General features: G+C 42.9%; 1 protein-coding gene across 1 annotated transcript; it reads right to left on the bottom strand.

The window, feature by feature from the left end:
* Positions 1-3,104: 3,104 nt before the first annotated feature.
* On the bottom strand, positions 3,105-24,487 carry PRKAB2 (protein kinase AMP-activated non-catalytic subunit beta 2). The gene is made up of 8 exons (XM_083357564.1): positions 24,336-24,487; positions 14,698-14,860; positions 14,261-14,427; positions 11,041-11,134; positions 5,239-5,359; positions 5,026-5,159; positions 4,334-4,402; positions 3,105-3,877 (listed from the first exon to the last, which is right to left on the bottom strand). The coding sequence occupies exons 2-8, from the start codon at positions 14,851-14,853 to the stop codon at positions 3,794-3,796; spliced, it is 825 nt and encodes a 274-aa protein (XP_083213690.1). The 5' UTR covers positions 14,854-14,860; positions 24,336-24,487; the 3' UTR covers positions 3,105-3,793.
* Positions 24,488-26,074: the final 1,587 nt, after the last annotated feature.

The raw sequence follows: 26,074 nt of genomic DNA, 5'->3' as shown, positions 1-26,074 counted from the left end.
ATCCTAAAGGGGAAATAACTCAAGAAGCATGGGAAACACTGAGGAGCATGATCATAGGGGCCCAGTCCAGCGCAATACCACTGAAAAAGAGAAACAAGAAATTCAGGAAGAAACCAGAATGGCTGCACAAAGCTCCCTCTGACAAACTGAAAGACAAAAAGGACAAGTACAAAAAATGCAAAGAGGGACATATAACGAAGGCTGATTATCAGCAGACAGCCAGAACATGCAATGATGAAGTCAGCAAAACAAAGGATCAGAATGAATGAAACAGAAATCAAGGACAATAAAAAAAGTTTCTTTCAACATATTAATAACAAGAAAAAGTCAAGGAAACTGTAGGTCCACTAAAGAGAGAGGATGGCAAGGAGGTAACAGGCAGTAGGGAGAAAGTAGAACTGCTTAACTCATTCTTTGCATCAGTCTTCACACAAAAGGAAATTATAGCCCAAAACATATCAAAAAAACTACTGCAAAAAACAAACTAGAAACAAAAATTAAAATAAGCAAGAGAATGGTAAGAGAACATCTATCCGACCTTGACGAATATAAATCACCAGGACCGACCGATTACATCCCAGAGTTCTGAAGGAGCTGGCAGATGTTATCTCAGAATCAATCTACCATATCTTTCAAAAATCCTGGAGCACCGGGGAAGTATCTGAGGATTGGAAAAGGGCTGATGTGGTTCCCATCTTCAAGAAAAAAAAACAGACCCAAGAAACTACAGACCAATCAGTCTAACATCAATACCTGACAAGATCTTGGAAAAGATAATAAAAAAACAGATCTGCGAACAACTAGAAGCAAACAAAGTCATAACTAGTAGCCAGAACGGTTTGTTAAAAACAGATCATGTCAAATCAATCTTATTTCATTCTTTGATAAAGTGACTAAATTAGTAGACCAGTGAAATGCTGTGGACATAGTATACTTAGATTTCAGCAAGGCATTTGACAAAGTAGATCACAAACTGCTGCTTAGTAAGCTAGAAAAAAGTGGGATAGACAATAACACCATCAGATGATTCTGTAGCTGGCTGATAAACTGTACTCATCAAGTAGTCCTCAATGGCACTACATCCACATGGAGAGAAGTAAGCAGTGGGATACCACAAGGCTCTGTCTTAGGCCCAGTACTCTTCAATATCTTCATTAATGACTTAGATGAGGGGGAAAATGGGGAATTCATCAAATTTGCAGATGACACCATACTGGCAGGAACAGCCAACACAACAGAAGGTAAGTTCAGGATCCAAAAAGATCTTGACAAACTTGAACAATGGGCCCTATCCAGTAAAATGAGTTTTAATGTGGAGAAAAGCAAAGTTTTACATTTAGACAGGAAAAATGAAAGCTTTAAGTACAGTTTAGGCGAGACCTGGCTCAAAAACAGTAACTGTAAAAGGGACCTTGGAGTACTAGTGACCTTGGACGAACACTTAACCATGAGCCAGCAGTGTACAGCAGCAGCATAAAAAGCTAATACAATCATGGGTTGTCTAAACATAGACATAGAATCAAGATCACGTGAAGTATTAGTGCCACTTTATAAAACCCTAGTAAGACCATACCTGGAATATTGCAACCAATTTTGGTCATCATACTACAAAAAAGATGTTGAGATCTTGGAACAGGTTCAGAGAAGAATAACTAAAGTGATCAAAGGCCTGGAGACTAAAACATTTGAAAAAGAGCTGTGGGACTTGGGTTTGGCTAGTCTAAAGAAAGGAAGAAATTGGGGAGACATGATAGCAGTATTCCAGTATTTGAGAGGCTGCCACAAAGAAGAAGGGGTCAAACTATTCTCCAAAGCGCCAGAGGGCAAGACAAGAAACAATGGTTGGAAACTGATCAAAGAGAGAAACAACCTGGAATTAAGGAGAAACTTCCTAACAGTGAGGACAATTAACCAGTGGAACCGCTTGCCGTCAACCGAAATTGTGGGCGCTCCATCACTGGAGGTTTTTAAGAGACTGGACAATCACTTGTCTGAGATGGTATAGGTTCTCCTGCTTGAGCAGGGGGATGGACTAGAAGACCTCCAAGGTCCCTTCCAGCTCTATTCTATTCTGTTCTGTTGTTCTTTTCTTGATTGAAAACCACTACCATTCTCTTGAGAACCAAGTCAAGAGTGTGTGGAAAACAAAAATATTGGCTATTGTTTTTCTATGCAAGGTTTAGTCCCAGGTGAACTAAATCAGGCCTCATGGAAAAAGTATTGAACCAAAGTCTGTGCTATGCTCAGTTTTGCAATCTGAAGGAACTATTTGTAATTTAAACTACAACTGTACTTTACTTAATATGATTTTGCTAAGCTTTCTTCTTTCAAATATATTTAGAACATAAGGACTGGAACAGTAAGAAACAGGGAACCAAAAGTAGCTGATGTATGCGGGTTCCAATATACGCAAGTATGTGGAAAGTTATGTTCAACAGAAAGTCAGCATAAAGTGTAAGATTGCTGACCATCTGTCTAGGGTCTTAGGATGAAAAAGGGTAAAAAGGTTGGGACTGGACCCGGTTGATTTGCCGTTGGCCTACAGCTGTCCTTATTGGAACTGCTATGTCATTGGACCTCATTGCAATGGGTTCTTAACTTGACATTTATGTGTTCAAATTACTGCTGAAATAAACCTCTGAATCTTAAAGTAAGAAGCATTGCTTTGTGTTGCTGTTGCTTTGTTTTTTTCATTGGGTTTTTCCACGACAAGCCTTTAAGCCTGAAATTAGCTTGGAGGCATTGCGAGATAACATATTCTAGGAGAGGGAAACCCTGTGGAAAGCAGCTTTTAAAACCATCAGTGATGGTATCTTATTTATAAGTTGTTTTAAATTTTAATTTTTAATTTTAATTTTAATTCCATTTATATCCCACCCTTCTCCGAAGACTCAGGGTGGCGTACAAGCTTAGCAGTACTAAGTATTGAAGAACTTCAAATATTTTTTGACAAGAACTCTACTTGGATGACTGAAAGACTGGAGAACTACAATTTACTCCTCGTATTTATGCTAAGGACTTTATCCCATACGCTTGCTCTATAATAAGCCTTGAGGCGTGACTTAGTAAAGATAAAAAAAATCTTATTTTTTTCCTATTTATTCAGAAGAGACACTGTGGTTCCTTTTCACTGGCATACCCAACAGTGGAGAAGCTGCTGCTGAGTGGTACAGTTCAGCCACCCAAGCAGTCCAGGACTGGGACTTATCACACTTAAGTGGCACCCACAAATGGCAAACATGGGAAAGACTTTACAGCAGTAGATACTTAAGAGCAATTCTACTTTGCTGGGCCAAAATTTGTCTAATTACCATCTCATTTCCTATTAGGAAAAAACTTTCCATACTTGAGAATAAGAGCTGTTCCACAGAAGTTAACCTTTAAAGATAAGAGGTCTCGTATATTTGGAGGCTTCACACAGCCTTCATGACTTGTACACAATGGTCATATAATTTAAAAAGAGGGTGGCACTGGACTTTCGTTTTGAGCGTGGAAGGGAAGACTGCAGGGCAGGTCTCCTTGTTTCGGGAAGAAACCAATCTCACAGTTTGCAATATATGAGATAATAATGATGCACCCAAAACTTGATTTCAGTAGCTTTATCAAGTTGTTTGTCCTGAATGGGGATGATGAACTTCATTGTGCTTGAAAAATCAGAATAGGAGCTGGGTCATCCAAACCTTTTTTCTGATAAAATAATCTGGAAGCTGACTACCCATCCTCATGCCCACTGGTATTCTGGCATATGCAGAAAAAGCAAGAGCCCTCGAGTCTCTGTGTAGCTATGCAGAAATCAGACGCCAATAGGCTTGTAAAGAAGAGTGGTAACATACTTCTTCTTGTAGCGATGGGTGGCACTAAGTACCATGACACCATCCTATGGGAGAAAACACAAGAGAGTAGCGAAAGAAGAACAGCAATTATGACAGACTCACGCACACAATTTTATTATCCAGGCAGTATTTCATAGGTGTGATTTCATTTTCTACCTCCCTCCCAATTTTTTAAAATAAAGCGAGCCGAGAATAAAATATATATACAAGATGGCTCCTTCTGGGAAATCTGAGAGGAAACAATCATGCTATACCCACGGCACTAAAGCAAAACAAACCACGAAGGGTGGGGGTGGGGGGCAGAGAAGCTAAAAGCCTCAAGCATTACTGGAATTTCACCTCTTGGTTACCCTACAACCATTTCCATCCTGCTTGAACATCTGAAATGTCGCTGAATTGGACAAGAAGTCAATTTCTTTTATTCTTATGTTGAGGGAGTAAAGTGTACAAGTACAGCAAGATGTGGTAGAGTACAGTAAGGACAGACAACACTAGATTACCTTAATGGAGAGTGCATAGAGGTGGTTTAGCATCACGTGGTTTGGCTCTGGCAAGAGGGCTGGGTCACACTGAAAGAAACACAGGACTCTCATCATGCAACTACTTCCTTTTCACTAGTTACCTGTCAAAACATCACTTCAATCTGGACATTTATGAAAAATTATCTTACACATATATCACCAAAGGCAGGCATAGGTTGTCTTGTTTCCAGGTTCTGGTTTGAGAATTTTGTGATCATGAAACTTGGGGAAAGCTGATTATTACAATGTTGTTCTTATTATTATTAAATCTGTATTCCTCCTGATTCCCAGTGACACCGGCCTACTCGTAAGTAATTTTTTTTAACAAAAAGAAATTGCAATTAAAAACAAAAATAGGAAATCAAAGAGCAGGGTAGAGCCAGACTTGAATGGAAAAAGTAAAAGAATCCAAGGTGGCTTAACTCACCCTTGCCCTACTAGGCCTGGGAGAAGAGCCACATCTTCTGGCCCTTTGAAAGACCAATAGGGTGGAGGCCATCCAGGTCACAAGGGGAAGATTCCAGAGGGCAGGCACTGCGATAGAGAAGGTGCGTTTCCGGGGTCTTGACAGATGGCAATGTTTAACTGAAGTAGCCCGGAGCACCCCAACCCTGCCATGTTGAATTGGTTGAGCCGATGCTACAGATATGCATTTAGGAACTGTTACTCACGGAAATATTAGTATCCTTGTTAAGGATGACTTGAAGAAGATGGGGAGGAAGAATTGGTGGGTATTTGAATCGCTCTTCAGGCCGATATACGTACATATCTTGGCCATAAATTCCGGGAGGGGAGCCAGAAAGTTCTATTGAAAATTAAACAGTGTGAGTAAAGAAACTAGCTCATCATTTTTACTGTTCATGCTAGAAGTGGAAAAAAGTCACCTCGATAGGAAGTCTCTGAACTTTCAAGGGAGTCAACTTTTAAAGCATCGAACACTTCAAAATCCGATTTTTTGACATGAATCAGATTGTTTATTGTTCCCATCTGACTGGTCACTACAGGCTAAAAAACAGAAGTCAGAATTATGAAATTATATAAACTCAAATGCTGTCACCTTTGACACACAGAGATTTCACTCACAAAACAAGAACAGTATGAAGGCTGTCCTGATCATATTCACATTCTAGATCCAATTCCATAATGCCTAATCTTTACATTTCAGACTAGAATAGGAAGGAGACATATCAGTTTTAATTCAGTACAAATTCTGCCTTAGCTGTGAACTCACCAGCGATAAATAAGTTGGTTTTGGGTTGCAGTTTGGGCACTCGGTCTCTAAAAGGTTCGCCATCACTGCCCTAGGCACTAAGCCTGTGGATACTCACCTTGAGAAGATCGAGACATCCTTCGCTTTCTTGGCTACTCCAGGCCTTCGGTGTATTCGCAGAGAATGAAGGCCTAAAGTACTCCAAGATCATGCGAGATCAGTGGTGCGAGATCTCATGCTACTAATCTCGCATGATCTCACGGTGCTTTGAAGACCTGCAAATGAAGACCTGGTGGAGAACTGCGCAAAAGGCTTTGCAAATACAGGTAAGGGCTGAAACTTCAAAGCCATCCCTTCATTTGCAAAGCCTTTTGCAATCTTGGCAAAAGATAACGGAGGCTGGGAGGGATGCATGCCTGCCTCCAGGCCTCCATTTACAGTGGCAAAGCCTTTCCTCAAGACCTATGCCGAAGAGAATGGAGCCCCTGGAGGGAGTGTGCATCGCTCTGGGGCTATGTTTTCATCAGCAAAGGGCTCCAGGCTGCTGCTGTCCAGAACGGGGGCTGGGGGAAGCTTCCACGGGCCTCTGGAAGCCCTATCTGGGCATCAGAGTCCTTTCCCAGGCCATTGCCAGCCAGAAAAGAGGCTGAGGAAAGTATGTGAATTATCCCAAATATCTCACGAGTTCTCAAAACACCTTGGCGAACTCTGGTTGGCTGGAAACAGACTGGTCACAGGGAGGGATGGGCTGGGGGCAAATCTGGGGACAATTAAGCTGACTTTGTAATAATGCCGCTTGGGGTGTGTGTGTGTGAAAGCCCTAATAAGCAGGCATATACATAGAATGAAGGCTACTGCTAAGCTTGTAAGCCGCCCTGAGTCTTCGGAGAAGGGCGGGATATAAATGGAATTAAAAAAAATATCTAACCGTATTTTTGTATCCAACGAGCATGGATTTCAGAGCTGGTTTGACTTTACTGCAACCATCACTTTTGATAAAAGAACCAACTTTGCTTTAACCAACTGGAGTTGAAGGCTTTTCTTTCCTGAGGGATTGGATTGGGGCAGGTCTGACATTAAGCCAGCTCCGTAGTTGTGATCTACCAGGAGAGGAAACCGCCTTTACCGTGGGGACTATGCAAAGGATGTTGGCTCAAGGGAGTGACCAGGAAGAGATCGAGGCCTGGGGAGAAGCATCCTTGAAGTCTCCTCCTGGAGGGCTGGATCTATCCAGATGGCTGGGAGAGGACACTCACCAAGACCCCAATGGTCCCTCGGGGTCGGGAAGAAGGAAGAATGGGGAAAAAACTCATGGGAGTGACATTCACTCATGGCGGCTGAGGCAGCCACCAGCAAGAGACCAGAGTGGACCTGGAGGAATTGGAGGAAGAACGGAGCACAAGCGAGCTGAAGCAAGAGAACTGGAACTGGAGCAAGCCAGAAAGTTCTTGTGGGGAGCTTTTGGTGGTCTCAGAGCTCGAGAAGCCGTAGCCCAGGTCGCACATCCCACTGACCAGGCAACTCCAGCCACAGTAAGCAAGGGAGCAACTACCTCTGCCGCTGCAATGGCAGCAGCAGCAAGCCCCTTGGCAACTGCAACTGCCCCAGCACCTGGCCCCGTAGCCCAGCCTGAACTGGCTGCAGGAGCAGTACCAGGAAGGCAGAGAGGATGCAACTCACCAGCCCTGCGAGTAAAGAGCCTCGGTGGAACAGTGGGCTAATGCCTCCTTAAGTAACACCAGCTGCCTGCAATTAGTGCAGGTTCGCATCCCACCAGGCTCAAGGTTGACTCAGCCTTCCATCCTTCCGAGGTAGGTAAAATGAGGACCCAGATTGTTGGGGGCAATTAAGCTGACTTTGTAATAATGCCGCTGGGGGGGGGCGAAAGCCCTAATAAGCAGGCATATACATAGAATGAAGGCTATTGCTAAGCACATTGATTTGTGCTTTAAACTGTAAGCCGCCCTGAGTCTTCGGAGAAGGGCGGGATATAAATGGGATAAAAAAAAAGTCAATTGGGGATCTTCCTTGCAGAAGTTTGGACATACATGGAAGAATGTGGTCCAGAAATAGCCACCGAAGAGGCTAGTATGCTGTGTGACCATGGCATTAGAGGGGACTGCAGCTGAATGGGTGGTCACCCTCCACAATGATGATGCCTTGGAGCTGAGAAACTTCGACCACTTCATGACTTCACTTCATAAGCACTTTAAAGATTCTCTAGCTCAGTGGTGGCAAACCTATGGCATGTATGCCAGAGGTGGCACTCAGAGCCCTCTCTGTGGGCACACGCACCGTTGCCCCTGCAGAGCTCACCAGAGTAGAGAGCACATGGCATTTGGAAGTGACAGGGCAGGAAGTGAGCAAGCAAGCAAGCGGCGTTGCCCCCCCCCCCGAAATGGCAAGGAGCTGGCCCCGGCACGTTCACCCAGTCTGCCGTGACCACTGCAGCCATGCCCACCCAGTGGGCCACGCCTCCCTACCCCCGCCTGATGGCACCACAATGCTGATGCAGCCCTGGCACTTTACAATAAATAAGTGGGTTTTGGGTTGCATTTTGGGCACTTGGTCTCTAAAAGGTTCGCCATCCAGTGATTACATAAAAACCATCGGCGAAGGACGCAGGGGTGTGGCCGAGTACACCCAAGAGTTTTGTGTCCTGGCCTGCAGAATGACTGACTGGTCAGAAGATTTCTTTTTTGGATGCTTCTGAGACGATCTAAATCACGAGGTCTGCAACACCTGCATTTCCAGAGATGCCCCCCCCAACCTCTATGGCTGGTATGTTCTAGCAAAGGAAGTGGAAATCCATCTGGCTCGATCCAGATACCGGCCAAGCCATGGATGGCGAAGATCTCTCCATGAAGAGGCCACAAAACCAGCGCATGAGCAGACCCCCACACCGCTGATACGCTGGCTACTTCAGATGTGGGAAGGAGAGGCACTAAGCTGCCAACTGCCAAGCTGCATGCCCAGCCCAGAAGGCAACTCAAGAGTCTTGCCTCCAAATCAGCAAAACTACAACTGCCCTGAAGGAAGTGGAAGTCGTAGGGTTCACCTCATCCCCCAAGGGGAAAGAGGGCAGGAGAACTCTGACTGACCCGGGGGAGCAGCCTGGAGGAAAGCAAGTTGGACTACGATGATGATCCCTTGGTAAGTCATCCGGTCAAGCCAGTGACCATCCCTGTAGAACTGGTGGTTTAATCCTTAGGGAGAAAAGGGAGTCTAGTAGGACTTAGGTTGCATCTGATGCTTTATATAGATATATTATTTTTTATAATCAGAAATGCTTAATATTTTACCAGCAACGCATTGTCTAGGTTCCAACATTTAACTTACTAATACATGTTAAATTCCTTTCTCTCTACCTCGTTTTTCTAACCATTGTTAAAAGGTATCCCTTGAATCTAAAGTATACTGAATCGTCTTTCTCTTTCATTTTCAGTGTCAATCTATCCATTTCTGCACACTCTAAATTTCTTTTAATTAACTCTTCCTTCGATGGTAAATCTTCGTTTTTCCAATATTGAGTGAATACAATTCTCGCTGCAGTTAATACATGTAAAATTAGATATATACACGTTCTCTCATAATTTCCTACAATTATGCCTAACAAAAATAATTCTGGCTTAAAACCTACGTATTCTTTTGTCATTTTCTCTAATCATGTGTGTATTCTGTGTATCCCATGTGTCAAACTCGCAATGTCATGCGACGTCTCGCGACGTGACTTTTTTTCCATTGCCGGCAATGGGGTGGGCGCGATTTCGGCATGATGCATCCGGCCTGTGGGCCAGCAGTTTGACACCCCTGCCTTAGCCCCTTCAGTGGCTATTTCTGGATCCTATTCTTGCATGTATGTCCAAAACTGCATCAGGGAGAACCCCAATTGCTTGGGGTCTCCATCGAACTTTACTCCCAGAGCTGGTGTCTTGCGTCCTCTCCACCTTGCTGGCACTATTCCTGCATCCGGTGCAGGCTGGGCTGCAGAGCCAGGTGCTGGGGCATGTTCTGAACCAGCCCTCTTCTAACAAACCCCTTATCAGAAAGAAGAGACTGGAGAGCGTCCAAGGCTAAAAGGCTTCTGCCAAGATTTAATTACGCAGTTAACAAAAACACTAGAGCTTGTCTTCTCAAGCGGAAAAGTTGCTTTCAGCAACCAGCCCCTCCCCAAACACTCCTTTTATAGAGAGCTCAGGGCGTGGTCTCCCTGTGCCTCCTCCCGAGGAGTCCCATAGCCTTTCTTTGTTTGTTCCTGCTCGACTGCCTCCTGCGTCGGGCGTCCTTGAACAGGGCCAGCTGTGGGTTATCATCCTCCGCACTCTCGGGCTCACGCAGCTGAGAAGAGGTCCCCGGCTGAGGACTCTGCAAAGCCTCCAAACCATCATCAGCCGGTTCGTCTCCCTCCTCCCCCTCATCTGAGTCCTCCGATACGTCGGAGCCGGCTGTCGGACCCACAGGCTGGCCCTGAGTCACAACAGGGCATTTGCTGCTGCTGGCGTCACAGTGGCAGAGGTAATTGCCCCATGGCTTGCCGTAGCTGGTCAGTGGGATGTGCTGCCCAGGCTAGGGCTTCCCATGCTTTGAAGTTACCAAAAGCCCCCCCCCCCCAGGAACTTTCTGACATGCTCCAGCTCCAGTCCTCTCGCTCCAGCTTGCCTGTGCTTGATTCTTCCTCCGGTTCTTCCAGCTCCACTTGCGTCTCTCACCGGCAGCTACCACGGCCCACACGAGGAAATGTCACTCCCGTGGGTTTCTCTTCCCACTCTTCCTTTTTTATGAACCTGTAGGGACCATTGGGGTCTTGATGGGTCGTGCTCTCCCAGCCACTCAGATAGATCCAGCCCTCCAGGAGGGGGGTTTGAGGATGTCTCTCCCCAGGCTCTGATCTCTTCTTGGTTGCTCCCTTGAGCCAACATCATTTGCACGGTCCCCATGATAGAGGCGTTTTCTTCTCTGGGTTGATCACAACTTCAGAGCTGGCCTAATGTCGGACCTGCCCCAATCTGATCCCTTAGGAAAGAAAGACCCTCGACTCCATTTGGTTTAAAGTAAAAGGGTTCTTTTACTTTAGGTGTTCGCTGCAGTAAATTCAGGCTAGCTCTGAATTTTCCCACGCTCACACAAGATGCAGAAAGGTTTGCCTGCAACCCATCCCTAACCCTGTGACCAGTCTGTTCCCAGCTAAAATATTTTGAGAATGCTGAATTGTTTGGGGTAATCCACATATTTTCTCAGGGTGCCTGGTTGGATGCTGGTACAAACTGGATCCAGACTGCTCTGGTCTTTATTACCTGTCACTCCCCACTTCCTATTTCCCATCATGTACAGGCATAGCTTTATTGCCCTTCCATCCTCCCACCCCTTCAGCCTTTGATGGCAGGATGTCTGTCAGGTGCCAAGCCTTACCTCATCCACACCCACACTTTGCCTCTCAGCCATTAGGGTGAAGACAGACAGAAGAAAATGGAATTACCTCAGAGGGATCATGAACCCACTGGCCATCCACAAAGAACTTGTACTGGTGTTCGCCTTCAGGAAGATCCAGAATAGCAACAAAGTCATTATGGCTGAAAGGAGAGGGATCCACAGTGAGAAAACACAGCACATATATACATGCAACAAAGTGGCCTCTCTTGACTCTTTTGCCTGGCTTGGATAAAAAATCAATCAGACAGTCAGCCATAGACAAACTCAGCCAAAAGAAAATATAAAAGATTGGTTTAAGCAGCTTTAACTGTTTCAAAAGGAATACGCACAGCTACTTCATGAAAGTTTCCATGAATGAACTTAAAGGAGACCTACCAAACTGATGAAAATGGAAATAATCACTTTCTGGACTATGAGGACAATTATGCAGTGGAGCAACTCAGCCTCCAGAAGTTATAGGTGCTTTCAAGAAAAGACTGTGTGGCCTTTTCTCCAAGATGGAATGAGGATTCTTGCAGTGGGAAGGCAGTTGGATTAGATGACCTCCAAGATTCCCTCCAATCCTATGGAGCCGATTTATTTTTATTTTTTTATTTTTTTTTATTTTAATCCCATTTATATCCCGCCCTTCTCCGAAGACTCAGGGCGGCTTACAATCTAAGAAGCACAAATCAATGTGCTTAGCAATAGCCTTCATTCTATGTATATGCCTGCTTATTAGGGCTTCCCCCCCCAAGCGGCATTATTACAAAGTCAGCTTATTGCCCCCAACAATCTGGGTCCTCATTTTACCTACCTCGGAAGGATGGAAGGCTGAGTCAACCTTGAGCCTGGTGGGACTCGAACCTGCACTAATTGCAGGCAGCTGGTGTTACGTAAGGAGGCATTAGCCCACTGCTCCACCAAGAGAGCTTCTCAAGAAATAAATTGTAAACAGAGTAAGTAACCAAATAATCCCTTTACAATGAGACGTGAGTAGGTCAAGTGAGTCTGGGCCATTCCGGGTAAGGATAGGAAGAGAGATGTAAATGAGACTGAAAGTTGTCCCCCTCACATGGGATGGTCTAACCCAGGGGTGTCAAACTGCCGGCCCACGGGCCGGATGCATCATCAGCAAACCGCACCCACCCCATTGCCAGCAATGGAGAAAAAGCTGATACGTCGTGCAACGTCACGTGACGTTGCGATTTTGACATGTCTGCTCTAACCTGCATTGACCTAGAAATCTCCCAGATGGCCAACTGCAAGGAGTTTGTCTTAACCGTCTGAGCTCATCTTCAACCAGAAGAAACTATGTCTAGACAGTCCTAATCCAGATGGGAGGACTAACATATCCATCACACAACTTTCTGCCTCATTTACAACCACTTCCCATACTTGTACTTTTTTCCCCCTTACCAATATCAAACAGAGAGCTGGATAGATTTGGGAACAGGAGGACAGAGCAAATTTTCAAAAGACCAGCATTCATCCTTAATTACTAAACCTTTACACTTCCGACTTGTCCTTATCAACTAGACTCATACTCTATCAACATTTCAAAAATGGGATTCTTCAGGGCAATCGCCTGGTACCATCTGGCAACACACATGGAAATGTAAGTTATGGCGCTTCAAAAGAAATACTAAGCCAAAGATGATGTTCATCAATTTCTCTATTTATAAGTCATATTTTTTTATTTCTTCGTAAAGCAGCATCTTTTTAAAAAGAAAAGGAGTCACATAAGAAAGATTCACCACTGTAAGTTTCAAACGTTATTGCTTAATGAAAATGACAACACTGTAGAAGATAATTTGAAACGGTCTCCATGTTTTTCTTGATTGCGTCAACTTCAAACTGAAGCATACAAGAATAGCACCAGTGCAATAAGGTAAAAAGTACTGACTTGGATGTTGAAATATTCAGAGAGATATTTCATTTGCCACATTTCAAAATTGTTCATGGATATTATTCAAGCTAGTTAATGAAGACAATTTCTGCCTAATTTAGTGAAGTTTGAAACAGCAGTCTGATCACTGCAACATCTATCACTGTTATGCTGCATTCTCTAATTCCGAATCTAGAATGCTGTCAAAGATTGTTGGGGGCAATTAAGCTGACTTTGTAATAATGCCGCTTGGGTGTGTGTGTGTGAAAGCCCTAATAAGCAGGCATATACATAGAATGAAGGCTACTGCTAAGCTTGTAAGCCGCCCTGAGTCTTCGGAGAAGGGCGGGATATAAATGGAATTAAAATAAATAAATTTAAAAAATAAAGTGCCAGTACATACAGAGGCATTCCATTTTTTAGAAGAAATCTGAATATTCCTTTGCTTGTAGAATCACTATGTGTCAACTATATCTTTGTATCACACAGTTGTTCTATGTGGGAACAGAGGGCTGTTTCCTTGCAGAATACTGGAAACATACCTATTTTCTGGTTGTAAGGATTTGCTACTGGGGACACTAACAAGATGTTTGAAAGGGGGAGAGAATGGGGGAAAAAAAACAAATTGGTCTATGGAGACAAAATCTGACAAAACATTCAAACACTTTTCACATAGCTTTAGTTTTAGAGACAGAAAGTTAAGTTGGAGCTTACAAGTTCTCTTATCTATGTAGAGCTCCATTGTAAGCAGCCCAGAATCACTTTATAGGGAAAAATGGGTGGCATAAAAGTTTAATAAATAAAATAAAATATACAAGTCAGAGTGAAAGATACTGAGTTCCTTTGTGGTGGATAACAGAAGTTGTATTTGACTTCAAAGAACCTAATATTGTCTTTTAAGCCAATAGAGAACTGTAGCTCTATTTTCCCCTTATTCCCAACAAAAATACCCTTATCCTGACCTGACGTTACGATGAAATAGATTAAAGTCTCATTTCAGCATTTTTTTAGAAAAGAGATTGATATATAATTAATGTTCATAATTTGCTGCTTTATAAGCTTGGATTCTTGGAGCCCACAATGAGTAACAGTATGGAAGATGATTCAGGCATACTTTTTTCATATAGACATGTTTTTCATTCAGATCCAGAATGCATGGATCTGCTCCATTAAAAAGATGTTCTTTTATATTTAGGAATATAAAAGGAATCCTCCATTTCTGATACCTGATTCATTTCAGAATTTCCACATGAAAACAGTACATTTTAGCCTTAGTTGGGCTTAAAGTATTTAACCAGTGCTTCTTGCCCTGTGTAGAATAAGGGTCAAACAAAGCCCCCTCTCCATAAAAAATGTTGAGCAAAGTTTTTTATAAAAATCACCCACCACCCTGTTTCACCTCTTAATGAGAGGAATCTTAGCACTCCAATTGTTGAAAGAGCCTGAAATGAAAACTTCTTTGCCTCCATCTGTCCAGCGGATAACCGTGGGACGAGCCTGCTGGGATGGTTTAACTGACTCATCCAGGTCATGGTGCCATGATACAAACTCTTTTTCTCCAGGAAGCTGTAGAAAGAGGGCAAAAGTTATATCTTGTCTAAGTCTTCCTGAGAACTGGAATCCTATTTCCTAGCTTTAGGAATAGTCAAGTGATGAGTGAGCACTTTTCCAAGTTATTTTAAGTATTATAAAGAAGAGAAATCTAGAGAATTGCCCAATGGCCATAAAATGGCCAATTATGTCATAAATCATTATTATAATCAAAACCTTAACTGTGTATATCAGAACAAGTGCTAATGTTTGAAAATCATAAAAAACATAATCTAAATACTGTACCTTAGATTCATGGGTGCTGAAGATGTTGGGGTCATCAGTGCTGCCAACCATGATCTTGTGTGAATGATCTTTGGCATGCTGGATGGCTCCCTCTGAGCGGTGAATCTTGGAACTGTGGCGTTCGCCCGACATCCTTTCACTTGTAGTGTTCCCCATGGCTCCACTGCAACAAGACAGCAAAGAAAAGAATTAGGGCCATTTACAATTTACAAGTAGGCTTGTATTTCCAAAGCCAGAGAGGAGTACTGCTTTTTCTTACAGGTGGTGGATAGTTCCTTCAGCCATGAGAAGGAATGCAAAAAAAAATGCAGCAATCAACAGACTTGCAAAATCAGTAGTAGAATTGCAAAATTCATGACAATAGTAGTCACTGAGCAGGAAGGAGACTATTAAGCAGCAAATTTAATCCCTGTTCACTCCAGGAATCCAAATTAAAATATTCCGGAGAGATGTCTGGATTCTCCTTTAAGACACTATATGAAGAGAAGTCCACTATCTCCCAAGATAACTGGTTCTATTGCCAAACTGGTCTTACCATTTTGAATTTTGTTTCTAACGTTGGGTTGGAATCCCATTCTTCTTCTAATTCATTCAGGTTATTTGAAGAATCCTATCATATTCATCATCAATCATCTCTTCTCAAAACTGAACATATCTAGTTTCTTCCTTCTCTCTTCAAAAGTTTCTTGATCACATGGGTTGCCCTGTCATTTAACCTGTTCCATTATCTCTGAATCCTGAAAGGGTGTTGCTCAAACCCAGGCCAGCATTTCACCAATTAGTTAACTCAGACTATGCTCCTTGAACCAAATCTGAGACTTTTATGTAACCAGACATTCAATTCCACTATTCTTAGACTAGAATAGAACAGAATGGAAAGGAATAGACCTTGGAGGTCTTCCAGTCCAATATCCTGCCAAAGGCAGGAGACCATACAGCATCCCAGACAAATGGACAACTGTTTTCTCAAAAACCTCCCACAACTCTGGGAAGCAAGCTGCTCCACTGATTGTTGTTACTGTCAGGAAATTTCTCCTTAGTTACAAGTTAGATCTCTCTCTAATGAACTTCCACCCATTGCTTCTTATCCTACCCCCCAGGTTCTTTGGAGAATAGGTCCACCTCCTCTTCTGTGTGATAGCACCTCAAGAACTGGAAGAGAGCTATCAGGTAATCTCTAATCATCTCCTTCATTAGGCTAGACACAGCTAGTTTCCTGAACCATTATTTAGCCTCTAGACTCCTTATCATCTCTGTTGGGTCTTTGCTGCACTTTCTAGGATCTCATTTTTTGGGGATTGGATACAGTATTCCAGATGTGGCTTTACTAGTGCAGTATAAAGAGGTATTATCACTTCTCATGATCTTGAGGCTATCCCTCTACTGATGGAGCCAAGAACATTTTTGGCAGCTGCAGCACACTACTGCCTTATACTAATAGGACATCCCGATTCCTCTGTTATTACAGTTAAGCCAGGTACTGACTATTCTATACCTTTGCATTTGGTTTTTCCTGCCTAAGTACAGCACCTTTTCTCACCACCAAGCTGCATCTTGTTAGCTAGGCCCAATGCTCAAGTCTGTCAAGATCCTTCTATTCTTGAGTCTATCTTCCAAAGTGGTAGAAATTCCTCCCAGCTTTGGTGAGTACCCCCTTTATCCACTCATCTAGATAATTTATGAAGATATTGAAGAGTACTGGGCCCAAGACAGAACCTTATTATTATTATTATTATTATTATTATTATTATTATTATTATTATTATTATTATTATTATTATTATTATTATTATTTAATTTGGTTTATATACCGCCCTACTCCCAAAGGACTCAGGGCGGTTTACAAGGTAAAATTTAAAAATAATACAATATAAAATTAAAATAAAATAAAATTAAGTCTAGCCGCAAAAAATTAAAATCACAATTTAAAAACATTAAACCCCTCAGTTCAGACCAGATAGCTCAAAGAGCCAGGTTTTTAGGTCCCAGCGAAATGAACGAAGGTCGGGGGCAGTCCGGAGTTCCGTTGGCAGTTGATTCCATAGGGCAGGTGCGCCCATAGAGAACGCCCTCCCCGTGGGGATCGCTCGTCGGCAATCCTTGACCGGCGGTACCCTGAGGAGGCCCTCCCTGTGGGAGCACACAGGACGATGGGAAATTGACGCTGGCAGCAGGTGCTCCCTCAGATAATCCGGGCCCAAGCCATTTAGAGCTTTATAGGTCATCACCAGCACCTTGAATCTCACCCGGAGGGCAACTGGAAGCCAATGCAGCTCGCAGAGAAGAGGTGTTACATGGGAGTATCGGGAGACTCCCATCACAACTCGCGCAGCTGCATTCTGCACCAGCTGAAGCCTCTGAGTGGTCCTCAGGGGCAGCCCCATGTAGAGAGCATTGCAGTAGTCTAGCCGGGAGGTCACAAGCGCACGGGTGACTGTGCGTAGGGTATCTCGGTCCAGATAGGGCCGTAACTGGCGCACCAGGCGAACCTGGGCAAAAGCCCCCCTGGCCACGGCTCCTATATGATTTTCCAAACTGAGCCGTGAATCCAGGAGGACGCCCAAGTTGCGGGCCCTATCAACGGGGGGTAACACCTCACCCCCAATAGTTAACAATGGAAAAGATTGGTTAGTCTGAAATGCCGGTATGCACAGCCACTCAGTCTTGGCAGGATTGAGACGAAGCCTGTTTCTCCCCATCCAAACCCGGACCGCCTCCAGGCAACGGGACATCACGTCGAGGGCATCACTGGGTTGGTTCAGGGTGGAAAGAAAAAGCTGATGATACCCCACCCCGAAACCACGAATGAGTTCACCCAGAGGCTTCATATAGATGTTGAACAAGAGGGGAGAGAGAACCGACTCCTGAGGAACTCCACAAACGAGAGGCCTTGGGGCGGACCTCTGTCCTCCCATCAACTCCGACTGCGAGCGGCCCAGGAGGTAGGAGAACCACTGTAAAACAGTGCCCCCCACTCCCAACCCCCTGAGACGCCGCAGTAGGATACCATGGTCGATGGTATCAAAAGCCGCTGAGAGGTCTAATAGGACTAGGACAGAGGAACAACCCCTGTCCTGAGCCTGGCAGAGATTATTCACCAGCGCAACCAATGCCGTCTCCGTGCTGTACCCGGGCCTGAAACCCGATTGGTACGGGTCCAGATAATCAGTTTCCTCCAGGAACAGAGGGAGCTGAAGTGCCACCACGCTCTCAACCACCTTTGCAAGAAAGCGAAGGTTGGAGACCGGACAATAGTTGTTCAAAATAGCTGGGTCCAGGGTAGGCTTCTTGAGGAGGGGCCTCACCACCGCCTCCTTCAAGGCGGCAGGGAAGGTACCCTCCCTCAAAGCAGTTATTACCAGCCTGGAACCAGCCTCGTGTCTCCTCCCGGGCTGCATATACCAGCCTGGAGGGGCACAGGTCCAGTAAACACGTGGCGGAACTCAGTCTCCTCATGATTCTGTCCACCTGATCTGGGGTCACAGGATCAAATTCACTCCAGGTAACATTCTCTAGACCTTGAGGTGCCCTGCACGTTCCCTCCATGTAGATGTAGTTCCACTGAAGACTACACACTGAGTGCAGTTGGTCAACCAACTGTGAATCCATCTGGTGGTGGTACTGTCTATCCAATACTGTTCTATCTTATCCAGAAATAAGCTGTGGTCTACTTTGTTGAATGCTTTAATTAAGTTTAAGTAAACTACTGAATGTCAACAGATTTCCTTGATCCATTAATTTAGTCACTTTCTCAAAGAAGGCAATAAAGTTTGTTTGGCACAATTTGTTTTTAACAAACCCATGCTGGCTTCTATTAATCAACTTGTTCATTTCTAGCTACTCGCAAATACCCTGCTTATTTTTCTCTAGGATTTTCCCAGGTATTGATGTCAAGCTGATTAGTCTGTAGTTTCCTGGTTGCACTCCCCCCCCCTATTTTATGAAAACTGGAACATCACCTCTTTTCCAATCCTCTGGCAGTTCACCTGTGCTCCACCAGCTCTGAAAGGTTTTGTTCAATGGTTCCAAGATCCCCTCTGCCAGCTCCTTCAGAACTTTCTATTTGTATTTTACTTCTATTCCTAGGGATGTCTTAGTGCAGGGCCTTTTAAATGGTGGCACCTGGCAAGTGGTATGTGACCATCCTAGACAAAATAAGCTGAAGTGGCGGCAACCCCACACAAGCCTGAGGGAGAGACAACGGGAGCTGCAGGGAAAAAAAGACAACAAGGAAAAAGAAGGGGACGGAGAAGAAGCCGTGGAAAGATAGCCCAGGAAGGCAGGGAGGAAAAAGAGAGAAGGAAGAAGCAGCCGTGGAAGGAGATCCCAGCAGGAAGGGATTCAGCAAGGGAACTGCCGCTGAAGAAATTAAAACCAGTACTTTTTTCCTTTTTTAAAACGGCTGGTAACATATTAGAATTAGATTATAGAATAAAATACAAAAATAGAAAAGCAAATAGTAGGACACAGTGGGCAAGAAGAAGGGAAAAAAAGTGAGGGGGAGAAGGGAAAAAGAAAAGGCATTGACTTCCGACTTCCTCTGCTGCGGTAGAATGAAGCATTAACATCGAACCTCAACTTTTTACTTTTCCATAATAGTATATTTATTTATTTAGCGTATGGCTGGTCACACACAGAATTAAAAGCACTTCATATTTACAAGTTAGAACAGTTAAAACAATTTTTTTTTTAAAAAAAGAAGCAATTATAAAACCTAAGAGGAAAACAGAAATAACATTTCAGAGTTTAATGTCGAGTTTGGAGATCCAGTCAGTAGCTGCCGTTGTTACGCAGAGGAAGTCCTTAAAATCTCCTGGGTATCTTCTATTAGTGCATTCCCTCACTATATGTTGGATAGTCTGTCGGGGAGCCCCGTAATCACATTGTGCTGAAGGTGTCTTTCCCCATTTATACAGAGAATCAGCACACAATAGTATAAGCTAGCCATTTCTATAGCAACAAATAAATCTAATCAGTAAAATCCAAAAACATGTTTAGTCATCAAGTTTTTGACACCTTGCTAAGCACTGGTGGTACCGAATATTATGTCCTAAAAGTGGTACTATCTGTGAAAAGGTTGAAAAGCCCTGTCTTAGTGCATTTTGTGAGAAAACAGATAAGGGACCAGGTTTGGCAGCAGCATTTTAATATAAGATTGAAAATTGATAATATTGATTTAATTATTTGGAAAGAGATTCCCATCAGAACTTTGTGTAAGACAAAAGAATACTCCTATTTGGTGGAAAAATTTAAACAGAAAAAATATATGTCGATGTGATAAATTGGAAGAAACTATTTTACTTTCAAACAGCAAAAATTCAGATTGAATTCTTTTTTTTTATTGAAAAGTTTTAAAATACATTTTATCTTTGACAATCCCCCCCTCCCCCCACCCCTACCTGTCCCTCCCTACCCCTCCCCCCCTTCCCCCTCCCCCCCCCCCCCGACTTCCTAGAGCTAAGTACAAGGTATAAAAACAAAGAACAATCATAAACATCCGTATGCTACCAACAATAAATTCTTAAATTCAGATTGAATTCTATTCAGAAGGTGAAAAATGGAAGAAAGGAGAAATGGAGGAAAAGGAGCTCTCAGAAGGAACTTCACAACACATGTAACAGGAATTAGAAAAAGATAATGAACTAGGTGCTCCAGGTTTCAGCTTTTCTAAATTTTTGAAGTGGTTATAGATTACAAATATTTAACATGGAATATAAATGAAGCAATGATCCTCAAAAGGAGAAAAATATTTTTTTCCAAAAGTTAAAGCAAGAAATTATTTGCCTACAAGACTCTCATATTAGAAAAAAAAGGTGTAAAATATTTTACCTATAAATACTGGGGAGAATAATTTATTTCAGCAAATATTAAAAAGAGAAATGAAGTTGATTTGAATATTAATCCTCAACTAAATCCAAAACTTGCACTGACTGATGAACATGGCAGATTTGTTTGGGCAGAATTTAATTTACATGGAATTAAAACTATGGTGTTGAGAGTTTATGCTCCAAATAAGGATAAATGTCATTCTATAAACAATTTATGAAAACTGGTGTTTGTTGGGAGATTGAAATAATGTGGTTTACCCCCAAATGGACAAGGTTTCTGGGAAAAATATTGAAGAATGGTAATTCAAGAGAGTATTTTTCAGCAAGATAAACTCACCAAGAGTATTTGATCTGGCCTGCAAAGTTTCAGATAACCACTTAGAGGGCAAAAAAGAGACATGGGAAAAAAACTTAATTCTTTCCTGTCATCTAATGATCAGGTTTTCATAGCCCAGATCTGGTAGGTCTGCTGACAGCCATAATGTGTTGAAAGAAATCATCTTGTTAAGTCCAGTCCAAGAACACCATAGAACAACCCAGCCAAAGTTCAGTTCTTTATTTCAGGGGTTGCTAACCCCTGGGCTGCAGCCCACTATCAGGCTGCGCCTGTTCAAAACCGGGCTGTGGGAGAAATGGGTAAGTGCATCCACATGAAGCTCCACTCAAGCTCCATTTGCTCGCACAAGTGGAGCTTCACTGGTGAGTGCAAGCGCCCTCTGTTTGCATAAGTGGAACTTCACATGAGGGCAAGTGTTGCAGCTCACAAGAGTGGAGCTTCGCGTGTGAATGCAAACACCCTATGCTCGTGCATGAAGCTTCATTTGCGCGAGTGAAGGGCGCACCAAGCTGGAAAGGTTAGGGACCGATGCTTTATTTACTTACACCCCCCCAATCGACAGAAACTTGCCAGACTAAAACTTTATTACTCTAAAGGATGGAAGACTTTGAGTCAACTTTGAGCCAGTCAGGATCAAACTCCTGGTTGTGGCAGAATTAGCCTAAAGTGTGCCACGACTCCTAAAACAGCAGTTCACAACCTTTCCCAACCTTTCCAGCTGTGCGGACCGGTAGCAGCAGCGATGGGGCGGAGAGGATGGTTTCGCACATGCACATGCCACTCACTCAAACGGAGCTTCCCACGTTCACATGCTGCTTGCATGGCCCAGTTGCCAACAGACTACAGACTAAGTAGCAGTCCGCAGATTGGTAGCAGTCCGCGGACCAGTGGTTGGGGATATCTGTCCTAAGACCATAGAAGCTAGGCAAGCAGCAATAATATTAATGCTATATCTATTAAACTTGAATGAAAACAAAGATCAATTTTTAATTTTATCATTAGAGAATGAAAAACCCTTGACAAAATACATAAAAAATACTAGTACTAAATATACTAGGATTTTCTTTCAAATTCATCAAATGGATGTATATATGAGTAACCTATATCTAAAGCAGGAGTGTCAAACTCAGTTTCATTGAGGGCCGCATCAGCATTGCGGTTGCCCTCAAGGGGCCGGGTGGGTATGGCCAGGGTGGGCGTGGCCTACTGGGTGGGCATGGCTAGAGTGCATATGGCCTACTGGGTGGGTGTGGCTAGAGTGCGTATGGCCTACTGGGTGGGCGTGGCCAGCTCCACATCGTTCGCATCAAGGGTGACTATGGGGGCCTGGGCAGGAGTGGGACAGATCTGAGGGTCTCTGGCAGAAGGAGGGTCTCTGGGCCAGGGCCAAGGCAGTGGGGGCCGTTCCCTCACTGTTTCCAGGATGGCTTTGCGGGCCACATGAAACCACTTCGTGGGCCTGATCCGGCCCCCGGGCCTTGTGTTTGACATGTCTGATCTAAAGTGAAGGTTAATGGTTAAGTAAGGTTCTCTTACTTTTTCACTATGTAGAGGAACTAGAGAAGGACTCCACTTTCCCTCATGCTTTTTAATATCTGCGTACAACCCTTGGGTTGTGTTATTAGACATCATAGGGAGATCTGTGGAGTAGTATGTAACTCAGTCTAACACAAATTGGTTCTATTTGCAGATGACATTCTTTTATTTCTAAAACTATTCCAGTGTTGATGCAAAATAATAAATAGATACCTTTAATAAAATAAGATATACTCCATTAATTGATCCAAATTGGAATTGATGCCTATAACTGAGCGCCCATTTAAGGAATACCAGTTCTATTTTTGTATGGAATATATTATATATCTAGGTATGCATATACCAACAGATATAACTTAGTTAACAGCATGTAATTATACTAAACCTCTAGTATCTCCAGAAACAATTATATCAGAAATGTATGGCACATAATGTCTAAAAAAAAAGATCTGACCCTTTTTTATGTTAAATTAACTTTACGGGGAAACTAAATTTTAAAAATTGGGGAAAATATGATATGGAAACACTGGATGGAAGTGGAGATATTGACTTTGGGTCTATTGATAAATGATGATGAATTTCTAACATGTTAAGAGACAATTATCATCTACCAGATGTAACCCAAAGGCAAATATATAGTTATATTTGTTAATAACATTGTTTGGGCCAGCATTATTCTTAGATTCTGAGATATCTGAAACACTAGAACTTCTTAAATCTTTTGACACGAAAAAAACCCCGATTAGTTTCTATAGATACTTATTATCAATAGATAAATATGATATGGGAATGCTAAGAAACGAATGGAATAAAGAATTAGAGATTTCTACATTGCCGTCTGAGACCGCTGAGTCATGTCATCGCAAGTTCTACTTCGGACAAAATTCCTAGGAATCCGTCCTTGATCAGGCAAAGCTAAGTTTTTCTCACCCCAACTCTCATTTATATTTTTTTTAATATTTATTTGATTTATATACCGCCCTTCTCCCGAAGGACTCAAGGCGGTGTACAGGGCACTAAATATCAAAAATACAAGGTCCAAAAGTTAAAAGAAAATTAAAATAATTAATTTAATTAAATAATTATGCCCAATGCAATAGATAATTAAAAGCCCTAATAAGCAGGCATATACATAGAATGAAGGCTACTGCTAAGCTTGTAAGCCGCCCTGAGTCTTCGGAGAAGGGCGGGATATAAATGGATTTTTTTTTTTAAAAAAATCAATATTAAAACCCCAAACCTATTTGCGGAAGAAAGGCAGGATGCATCTTTTAACTGCAGAACATTTCTCTAAAACGATTTTTAAAGAATAGAATTCCAAGGGAACCAAGTGCATCAGCTCCTGGCAAAGGTCCTGCGACCTTCCGAAGAAGCGAGAGGGCAGGCAAGGAGGATCCATCCCATCCTGACCATTTCGGGAAGAAGATGCACAAACCGACTACCGTCACTAGCCTCAGGTTCCCACTGAAATTGGTGGGATTTAAGGCGCGCCTCTTTTAGCCCTCGAGGATTCAATATACTTGCAGGGGTCTTCAAACTTGGCCCTTTTATGACTTGTGGACTTCAACTCCCAGAATTCCTTAGCCAGCATGCCTGGCTGAAGAATTCTGGGAGTTGAAGTCCACAAGTCATAAAAGGGCCAAGTTTGAAGACCCCTGCTAGCGTTCAAGCCCGCTTTCCGTTGTCTCATGGTACACAGCGGCGCCACCACTCGTTCAAGTGAGCGACGGGCAATCGGCGCTGAATTCCCAGACTGACGTCACTTTGAGACGCGACGCCAGGAGACCGGGCAGCAGCCGCCTTTTCCAGCTTGTGGCGGAGAACTGCTTTTCCTTACACTAAAACAGGCGCCGAAACCCAGAATTTGTAGCATTTTTTTTACCCTTGTTTCTTCCTTGTCCTCTCTGGGGTTCCTTCCCCAAGGGCAGAGAACTCACCTGAAGAATTACTCTCACCCCACTCCTGCTTATTCACCGCCGCCTGGTACCACCAGAATGGCCAGAAATAGAAATCGAAGGGCGGCGCACGCGCAAAGTGCTAGTCTGTTTTTAAAATCTCCGATGCGCTGGACAAAACGCTCCCAAAGGGAGCGTGAGGGCGATGGGAAAAAAGGGTACTGGGGCGCTTCCTCTTATTAAAATCTCTCCCGACAAAAGTGTCCCAGGAAGAGGGAAGGTTGCTAGCTAGCTAGCTAGCTAGCTAGCTAGCTAGCTAGCTAGCTATTTATTTATTTATTTATTTATTTATTTATTTATTTATTTATTTATTTATTTATTTATTTATTTATTTATATCGCCATTTATTTATTTATTTATTTATTTATTTATTTATTTATTTATTTATTTATTTAGATGTATTGCTATTTATCTATTTATCTATCTATTTATTTATTTATTTATTTATTTAGATTTATATACCGCCCTTTCCCGAAGGACTCAGGGCGGTATACAGGATATTTAAAAGAAAATCAATACGAAAGTTAAAACAAATTAAAAAAAGATTAAATGAAACCCTGAGAAAAAAAAATAAAAACCCAGTTAAAATCAGGTCGTCCTGAGCTTTTCAGCTACAATCTGGTAGACCTGGGCAAAAGGTGTAAGGTTTAAGGATTGGGAACACCAAGCTCAGGGTAAGAAGTGTCTTTCTGCTGGAGCCAATTCTGGCCCAGAAATTCTTGTAAAGAGGCGCAGCTGAACTAGTGATCCAGCAAAGAAAACCAATCCTGTTGTTCAGCCTAACACGTAGAGCACGAAGAAAGAAAACCCTCCTAGCAGGCAAAAAGTCTAATCCAATGTCGGAAAATATTTTTTTTCCAGAAGCGAGAGCAGGAAGGAAAAACTGGCTGCCACTGAATATAGGGATCTCAGTTCAGTCGCCCTTTAAAGATAGAATGATGAAGTGCAAAGTCTGCTGTTATCCACTAGTTGCTCGGATTTTTTGCAAACCTCCTTTATCAGGCCAGGCAAGATGATTGGTTTTGAACCTGGTAACTGCAGCAGACTTGTATGCACCAAAATGTGAAATACCCACAATGGAGGAGCAGATTGTGAAGATGGCAGAATTTTCAGAAATGGCAAAATTGACCTGCTTGCCCAGGGAAAAAATAATATGTACTTTTATAAAAGACCGGAAACTTTTTATGGACTTTCTGTTAAAAAAAGGAAAATGGTGATTTTGGGATTCACAGGTTAAAAGAGGTTGAATATACCTGAAAGAAGGCCCTTCTTTCCCTTTGGAACGTCCTTCCTGCAAAAATAAAGGCAGCCCCTTTTTGCTATTAGAAGGCCCTGAAAACAATTCTCTTATTCCAGGTTGATTTGGAGCTAGTCAAGCGGCTTGTGTTTGTTACTACTGTGTTTTCCCAAAAATAAGACCCGGTTTTATATATATATATATTTGTGTGTGTGTGTGTGTGTGTGTGTGTGTATGTTAAATGTTTGTTAAGCATTCAGAATACACTTGCTTAGTCCCAGACACGGGACAAATCTTATTTCCTGTTTCAGCCTAGCCCAAGGCCATCTACAGGCAGTAGCCACAGCAGTGGCAGCTCATATTTGTGCATATTTTTTGGCTTGCTAAGAAAGAATGTATATATATGTATATATATATATTGCCTTAAAAGGGGCATTTTCAGGGATGTCTTATTTTGTTCACATACAGGAGGTGGCAAGCACGG

Source organism: Vipera ursinii, assembly GCF_947247035.1.
Source record: "Vipera ursinii genome assembly, chromosome: 3".
Taxonomy (NCBI): domain Eukaryota; kingdom Metazoa; phylum Chordata; class Lepidosauria; order Squamata; family Viperidae; genus Vipera; species Vipera ursinii.
Note: the sequence above shows the minus strand (reverse complement) of the source record. Positions and strands in the feature narration are given on the sequence as shown.

What these genes read in the sequence shown, in the direction of transcription:
- PRKAB2 (XM_083357564.1), bottom strand. Translation starts at nt 14,853, where the DNA reads ATGGGGAACACTACAAGTGAAAGGATGTCGGGCGAACGCCACAGTTCC. An exon ending in AAGATTCCTCTCATTAAGAG is followed by an intron (nt 11,135 to 14,260) that starts GTGAAACAGGGT and finishes CTCTCCTTTCAG; the next exon opens with CCATAATGACTTTGTTGCTA. An exon ending in TTCAGAGACTTCCTATCGAG is followed by an intron (nt 5,160 to 5,238) that starts GTGACTTTTTTC and finishes AATTTTCAATAG; the next exon opens with AACTTTCTGGCTCCCCTCCC.